Below are 8,722 nucleotides of genomic sequence, written 5' to 3'. Positions count from 1 at the left end.
TCATCTAGATGGCCCTGCGAACTGTATAGAGAACCCAGATGCGAAATCATGAAGCGCAGCATGACCAAAATATAATGAGTCTTTAGGGTGGCTAACTTAGGACTTTCTTTTGGCAGAATAAATAAAACAGATGACAAATGATGACCCAAAAGGAAATTAATTACTTTCACAAGTTAGCCAGCATTATGCTGCTTGTCCTGCCCTGGTAATAGATCTTAGGCCGATCAAAGAAGCCTAAACATATCATCATCGTAACAATGGCGTAATCTTTCAATCATTCGCCTCTTGAACATGAGCACCTATGAAAGGTGCCTTCCCTTTTGCATAGACCATACGATCAAAAGCAAAACGACGCATCACTGGAAGCCCAGTTCTCATCAGAAGAGTTGATCCTAGAAAAGACAGTGCAGCAGAAATGCACCACTTGAGCACAGAAGTAATACATTTCTCCATATTCCCAATCGACCAACCAAATCCCAACAAAAGGGCACCATCATAAATTTCATACTGTTTAGACAACTTAACAACAGAAGAAAGCAGACCAATGAGCGGACAATGTCTTTGCGACAGACGCATTGGTCAGATGACACCAAACACCAACATGCCTTCTGTGACGCACATACTATTCTAGCCCATGGAGTTTACTACGGGTGATGGAAAAACAATTAGAGCTCAACTCAGAAAGAAACCAAACCACACTATCAAACGATAGAAGTCCAAGCAGGTTCTTCAAGTGAGGTTGAAGACACATAATCACATTCTTCACAGCCTCAGTCACAGATGACGGAGATATTGAAGTGGAACACAAATAATTATGAGCAACTGAGGCAGCTATTAGTGTACAAAGAGGAGGCGAAAGGAGTTATGGCCTTCTAAAATTCGAACCCTTTATATCAAGGAAAACAATATCTTTTCCCCTCCCACTTCTTTACAATGCAGCATATTTTGGACAAAATTAAAAGGATCTCGAGCTTCCTCCTTGTGCAATCCTGACTTGCTCTGTGTGTACAGGTCTTTCAATGCTTCTCCACCAACCTACCTACTTATCATACTTTTTGCACCATGGAAAGACTGAAAAATAAAACAAGAGATAAACATGGTGTATGGAAAGTAATATGAACAGGTACGATGTAAGAAAGAAGCATAAGACACACAAGCTCTAATTAAGTTTTACAGCAACTGTTGACTAGCCACATTGCTTAATTTCGTGTCTTGAAGTAAAAAAATTTGAGGGCCCATGTGAATGACCAATACAACACAAGCATGACAAAATATAGACAAACATAACTTTCAAGTCAAATTCCACAGAAGTTGGTAAAATAATGTCTTGAACAGTTTCTGACGGGAAAAAACGTCAACAGTCACACAACTGGGACAATTGACACTAATCGACGCATCACAAGTTCCATACAGAATTTAAAATCATGACAGTACTTCCTTTGTTTATGTTCACTTCCCAACATTGTACCCATCTACACACGAAGTAAGTGGCGGTATGCAAGATGGAAATATCACAAACAAGCTTTCTTGGATATATATATATATATATATATATATAAAACGTATCTATGAGACACCCAATATCCTTCAGAACTTTTTCTTCAAGCGTGAAATTGTAATTCTATGTAAGTGGGACCAACAAAGGTTCTACTAGCGGTGCAGTTTAAATGGATAACTGCTTTGATAGTTTAGTTCATGAGTTTAAAGATAAAATTCCCAAAACTTCATGCTGTTGTCCTCAAAACTGATAAAGTCTCCCAAATAGTTGTCAAAGAGTAAATCTGAGAAATAGCTCATAGCTAAAAATCTGAAACATTCTATTCAAAAGGAAAAGAAGATTCTATAACTAACTTCGAACAAATCCAAAGCTTTATGCAAGAAGTCTGACTTGTCGTCAACAACCTATTAGTACAAGTTGGGACATGCCAAAATAATTTGCCCATTAGATTTGTCCATGTGGCCCTTTATCAATCCTCAATGCCTAGGGATTGTCTTTGTGAAACAATTGTAGAAGACCACCTATTCCAATTCTAGACTAGGTCAGGCATCTAATTGTCATAAAACCCGATTTCTGCTTCTTTACCTTTCTTTTGCTCATTTGTGGGTAAGCACTTAGGGAGCGTTTGGTAACAATTTTATCTCTAAGAATAATTTCTACTCAGAAATGAATTTTTTCCGATTCTGTCCCCTCAACAAGTTTCTGAGTATTTGAATGCGTTTGATATTGAACAAAATTCCTATTCCCAAAATAGAATTACGTTTGGTACAACTCTCAAATTCTTTTGTGACTTAGAATTTCTTTTAATTTTTAAATAATTTTATTACATTTTTTTCTTCTTCTTTTTCCTTTCGCTGGAGCCTGGCTAGGTGAGGCTCGTCCTCGCCCAACCACCGCGAGGTTGGCCCCACCATGGCTAGGCGATGCCACCTGCGTGGCTGGGCAAGGGCGAGCTGGTGAGGGCCTCACCAACTCGCCTAGCCACCGCGAGGTCAGCTTCACCATGGCCAGGCAATGCCGCTTGCACGGCTGGGCAAGCAGCAAGCCTCATCAGCGGTTGGGTGAACTTAGCCTCACCAAACTTGGGCAAGGTCAAGCCTCAAGGCTGAGGCTCGGCCCAGCCGCGAGGGAGGGCAGCATTGCCCAGCCATGGCGAGGCTAACCATGTAGTGGCTGGGCATGGTCGATCCTCACCAGGGGCCGGCCAAGCTCCAATGAGGCCAACAACTAGTGAAAGTGGGCTTGATTTTGGAGTCATTCCTAGAAACAAAGAAGTGACTTCTTTATTCCGAGGAACAAAAAAATAAAATCAAATATTATTTGACCGGTTACCAACCAGGGCCTTACACTACTATTAACAGAATGCTCAATTCAAGGTCAACTATACTACTCCGTTCTTGAGCTTCCTTAATATTAAAAAAAAAAAAAAAAAAAAAAAACTAAAAAAAGTGAAGGCAAATTATAGACAAATCATTAAGGCTATCTTTTGCCCTCACTTATTCCCAAACTCTATGTAGAGCACCAACTATTGGCACAGAATTGTGGGTGAACCAGATTCACAGGACCAAAATTAAAGAAAAACATCCTCATAATAGTTTTGGTTACAGTGCTCTGGATTCAACAGTTAATTAAAACAAGGAATTAGATGTGACTAGTCCACTTTCTTCTGTAAATAATTTAATCCTCTCACGATATACCATGCCCACTTGTCATTTCAATTAAACAAATGCCTTTGTTCCACACCCAAGTTATTTGCAAATTCAGTACTTGAAAATTTTATCTCCCATTTTGTCTTATATCCTATGTCAATTACCATTTACAATTGTGTAATTTCAGGTAGCCTGACCTAAGAGACTAGAATTTCAAGGTTGAAGCCACACACATAAAATCAAGATTAAAACATTGATGCCCGTATTTACACAGTTGAATATAAATCTAAGGCATCAAGTTCTCTGTTTAATGAAAGAATTGCACTAACCTTAATGCCAGTTGGGATTTCCAGGCTTTGCTGTTGTCGTGCTCCCAAAAGCATTGGAACCCGAGGAGGAACTCAAAGGCTTAACAGGAGTCATTGTTATGCCGCCAGAGTTAAATTTTGGCTTCTTATCAGCAGGCTTTAGTATTTGGAAAGAGCACATCAGGGTCTCATCAACACTCATCATGGCACCAGCATTGTCAAACTCCCCACAGTAGTTAGGTGCCGAAAATATAGTTACTAGTTGCCGGTTAGCAAAGAATTCATAGCCATCCTCCACAACCTGCAATCAAACAACATGGTAAAAAGACCACCAGATATAATCAAAAAATAAGTGCCTCCCTCCAAAAAAATCATACCAAATAACTGCACAAATGAAGCATGGAGCAAAAGCATCCGCAACTCAATGACATAAATTGCCACGAGTTACCTTTATGGGGATACAAAGGTAAAAGAGAAAAAAACAAAGAAGGAAAAAAAAAAAAAAGGTCCAAGGATCTACAAATAGGATATTCTAGTGCTTGTTCAATTCTTATAAGAGTATTATCCAAGTCATTTTAACAGGCTTGAAGAGGGTGGAAACTGGTCAAGTTAGAATGCGTGAGAAAAACCTGATGAGCGCGGCAAACAAGATCCAGATCATGCTTCTGAAGAAACTCTGTCACCTTGTCCGCCCCAAAGGTATATGAAACTCCTCTGTCATTCATTCCCCAGCCCTGTACATCCTTGCTAGGATCTGACCAGAGAAGATCACAGAGCAAACCAGTATCTGGTACATCTGTGGGACGCTGCAAGTTCCTAATTTGGTCTAAATCGTGTAAGTCAGGTGAGAGACCACCATGCATGCACAGAATCTTCTCATCTATCAAGGCTGCCACAGGCAGACAATTAAAGCACTCTGTGAAAACCTTCCACAACCTGACATTGAACCTTCTCTTACACTCATCATAAAATCCATATATCCGATTTATAGAAGCACATTCGTGGTTTCCTCTCAAGAGAAAAAAAGTTTTCGGGTATTTAATCTTATACGCAAGGAGTAGACATATTGTCTCCAAACTTTGCTTGCCTCTATCCACATAGTCCCCCAAAAACAAGTAATTGGCATGAGGAGGCAATCCCCCATACTCAAAAAGTCTTAAAAGGTCTGAATATTGTCCATGAATGTCCCCTGAAACTCGAGAAAATAGTTCCTTGTCATTAGATTTTCAAAATTTTGTCGACAAATAAAAAGAATGGAATATGCTCAGGAAAAAAAAAAAACCAAGCAGCAGTTTCATGAAAAACTAAATTCAATGTTCTGGTGACTAGAAAGGACCATTTGTATGTAACATATAGCAAACAAGCTACCACATTATTATTCTTAATATTATTGAAGGTTTTGCTGAGTTTTTTCCCCCCTCCTATTCTGCAAATGTACGAACTTTCCAAGTGCCATTTTTTCTTTTTTCCTCTTAGGTTATTCGTATAAAGATGGAGCTGTAGCCTGCTATATTTTGTCAAATTACACGCTTTAGATTTGTGCATTTATTTTAAACACCGTCTATCACCACATACCAGTTAAGTACTTTCTTAATTAGAGCACTAGTCTCCGAATATTTTAGACTTAAGAAAAAATATCCAAAGGTTATTTATAAGAGACCAGTTTGAGTAATGCAAAGGATTATAAATATACATCTTATTCTATGAGATAATTCATACATAATCAAGTTACACTGCTTTTATTCCTGTGAAAAAACAATTACCACCTTGGATTAGCATATGGAAATGTGATAGATATCCATCATTAGCCATTTTTATATTATGGCGTTGAGGCCTTAAAAAAAATTCTCACATGCATAAAGACAGCAAACGAAGAGTGCAATCACAAGGAACTTCAAATTAAAAGTGATTTTCTCATGACAACTTTGTACAAAATATCTATACACTTGTTCATATAGCTTGTATTTCTTAGTGCAAATTTAGGATAGATGATTGAGTAGCTCACTCTTTTCATTCAAAGAAAAAAACGACCCCCAAGTCATATAAAATGTTTCTTCCAGAGAAATACACTTTAGTGTAGTCCAACTCAAATATCTAAAGAGCTGCAATTTCCTGGCATACTACACGTCTTATTCCAAAATCTCTGGACATCACTGCCCTAGGAGACATACACAGAAGAGGGACTTATGATAGAGTGGGTAGAGCAGTGGATATATGAATTGAGAAGGAAAAAATAATGAAATCAGATCAGTTGCCAAAAGTATGCCAGATTCTTTCGGTAGCCATGAGAGTTTTTGAAAGATTTTTAATCAGTTATCACTGAACTCTTGTCAATTCTTCACAGGATGAAATAGAGCATGTTGGATAAAATACAAGCAATCAGTAGAAGCTGCTAAATCCCACCAAGATGATATACTTAAACTTGCTGATACAAAAGAAATCAACAATCTATGCTATACATGAAGCTATGACTAGCAGAAAATAAGCTCCAAATCAAGAGACAATTTCAAAGCATGACTTAATGTATGAACTGCAAAGGTTCTCACCATCAGCAACAAAGCCAAAAGAGGAACATTCACAAAGTCACCCAATCATAAATCACGCTAATAGAAAGTCAATCAGGGCCACATACAGTGGTGGCATTAGATTCATCAGAATTAAAGTTGAGGTTAAACCGTTAAAACTGACCGTTAACTCAGACAGAGCGATGTGACCAATAATATCAATTTTGTGATGGATTAAAGAGGTGGTATAACTTGTGAAGCGCATTCCACAAGAACCAGACAATCCAGAAACTTCATCCCATCCTAACATAGCTTATACTACAATTGAACAAATAATATCAATAAAAAATTTGATGAAATGCAAATGAAACATAGAATTGTTCTTTTACCAAAAAAAAAAAAAAAAAAAAAAAAAACATAGAATTGTTCAGTTCAGCTAAGTTGATCAATTTCTTTTCATGGTTTGAATAGAAGAATGCTAAATGGAGAAACTGATATGAGAATCAGTGGACAAATCTTGACTATTTCTATACAAGCTGATACCTGTGTGGTACCTATCCGCCTGTGGTGCTCACAAAGTTGCAGCCATTACTGTGAGAGTTAACTCCGAAAGAAGCCACTCTAGAATAAGGGGATATAACTCTTATATCCATCAACTTATATACTTTGGGTAATTCCTAGCTATGCTTTTTTCTCCCCCCTATCTATGATGCCTATGCCAACTCTTGAGGGTCACTATTGATGTTTAAGCAGACCGATCAACCTCATCAATCAAATCTACCAATCACCCACAAGAGGATGTTCGGTTTAAGGCTACATATCTATTCCACACACATCTGTCCACTCAATGAGGCCATCGCTCCTCCACCACAATGCAAGAGCATAGACCAAGACTGATGTTAGTTTTCTCGATACCAAGGATAGCCTGGGGAATCAAACTTGTGACTTTCGATTTGCAAACCAAGTCCTAGACCACTTGACCAACCAACACGGTGTTCTCACACTTTCTATTTACAAAAACCGAGAGATGCACTCTTATAAAGTTTCGCATGCGTAGTTTTGAAAGACAACCTCACTGTTGGCTAAAAAAGAGACTAGCCACTGGTATCTTTTGAATCAAGCATCACCCAAAACAAGCAAAGCATGAGTGGTCGCAAGTTCAAGGAGAATCAGAACCACTCTACATGTCATGCTTGATTTTTATTTCTCCACCCCTCTATTTTGAAGATTTACATTCTCAAGTTGCAGTCTCCACTTTCTTTCATTCCATGCATCACATTCTAAAGCATTAGCACCTAAACGACCTATTGACCCTCCTCTCCATTCCCACAAGGACGACATCAACATACTCGGCTTTTTTAAAGAACAGTCACATGGCAATCAAATTGAGAATACTGAAGGAAATACATACACACGGGTAGCATTTATAGACAATACCACAATATACTAACATCAGAAGGCAAATGCAGCAATATGAGAAATTGTGCAATTCGAATCGTCTTTATCTAACCCACAGGACAGTGGAAACATGACCAAATGTAACTATTCAGGCAACTACACCAGAAGAGACAATGAACGTGTTAAATTGAAAGGAGCTCAAAAAATACATTGTATGATGCAAAATCACCAACTACCAAGACCCGGTGAAAGGTTTTCAAATCAATAGCAAGTAGGCGACAAGAAGAACATTCCAGCAAACAGGCAACTTTTAGACACTCGAAACTATTTACAAACTGGACAATGTACACATTCATCAAGCTAATGCAACCGAACACAGAATCCACTGATGCAAGCAGGCACGACGAGGCGTCCAACACAGATACTTAAGCCCCCTACAGAGAGCATGCGGCTTGCTAAAAGCTCACCCACAAGACATCATAACGAGCAGAAGAAAACCCATTTCACTTCTCCCGGTCTACCATTCTATACCGAACTGAACTAAACCAAGAGAGTCAACTGCAGAAACTCCTCAACAAAGACCAAACACTACTCAGCTCGATGACTAACCAAGACGAAAGGCAGCACCGACACATCACGAACTAACCCAAAAAAAAAAAAAACACGAACGAACGGAAGAAAGGAGGATGATTACCGCATATCTTAATCGGCGCCTCGAGATCCAGCAGGTTGGGCTGCTGCATGAAGACGTCTTTCGAGGTCGTACAGAGCTGCCGGATCTCCGCCTCCGACAGCTGGACCTGCTTCCCGGGCCGGGTGCGGACCTCCAGGAGCCGGCCGATGATGTCGTCCAACACCGCTTGCTCCATCTCACCCCAACCAAACCAAAAATAAAAATAAAAACGAACCCTCCCTAGGCCAGCCGCGCGCACCGGCGGCCCCGGTCAACCGAGAGAGAGAGTCGCGAATCAGCAGCCCCGGCGCGAGGGCCGGGGAACGGTACCGGAGGCGGGGCGGGAAAGGAGGAGGAGCATGCCCGCGGCCGGAGACGGCGGCGGAGGAGGAGGAGGGGAGAGGATCGAAGAGAGAGAAAGAGGGAGGGAGGGAGGGCGCTAGGGCATCGGAGGGAGGGGGCCTGGCTTCGGTTCTTGGCGAAATGTGTGGAAACTTTGAAAGTGGAAAAAGAGGAAGAGCTAGATTTTAGAGAGAGAGAGGACTGGAAATTGAAACAGGGGTGACCTAAGCACGGCGGGGGCGTTTCGGTCAATTCACCCCGCCTGGGCGGTTGATTTTTTTTTAAAAACCCACGACGGTTTTCTTTTTTTAGTTTTTAGTTTTCGATTTAATTTGATTTGTTCTGTTATT

The 8,722-nt window shown here is 40.1% G+C and overlaps 1 protein-coding gene across 1 annotated transcript; it reads right to left on the bottom strand.

The window, feature by feature from the left end:
- Positions 1–474: 474 nt before the first annotated feature.
- LOC120290871 (serine/threonine-protein phosphatase PP1-like) lies at positions 475–8,508 on the bottom strand. The gene is made up of 4 exons (XM_039307468.1): positions 8,052–8,508; positions 4,085–4,644; positions 3,477–3,756; positions 475–1,071 (listed from the first exon to the last, which is right to left on the bottom strand). Exons 1-3 carry the CDS (start codon positions 8,224–8,226, stop codon positions 3,478–3,480), a joined length of 1,014 nt encoding a protein of 337 aa, XP_039163402.1. The 5' UTR covers positions 8,227–8,508; the 3' UTR covers positions 475–1,071; position 3,477.
- Between the last annotated feature and the right edge of the window lie 214 nt (positions 8,509–8,722).

This window comes from Eucalyptus grandis, chromosome 2, assembly GCF_016545825.1.
Source record: "Eucalyptus grandis isolate ANBG69807.140 chromosome 2, ASM1654582v1, whole genome shotgun sequence".
NCBI lineage: Eukaryota > Viridiplantae > Streptophyta > Magnoliopsida > Myrtales > Myrtaceae > Eucalyptus > Eucalyptus grandis.
This window is presented reverse-complemented; position numbering and strand designations above follow the sequence as displayed.

Coding starts and splice junctions, on each gene's coding strand:
- LOC120290871 (XM_039307468.1), bottom strand. CDS start 8,226: ATGGAGCAAGCGGTGTTGGACGACATCATCGGCCGGCTCCTGGAGGTC. Junction 4,645..8,051: donor GGCGCCGATTAAGATATGCG/GTAATCATCCTC, acceptor CTCGAGTTTCAG/GGGACATTCATGGACAATAT. Junction 3,757..4,084: donor TTGTTTGCCGCGCTCATCAG/GTTTTTCTCACG, acceptor GTTTGATTGCAG/GTTGTGGAGGATGGCTATGA.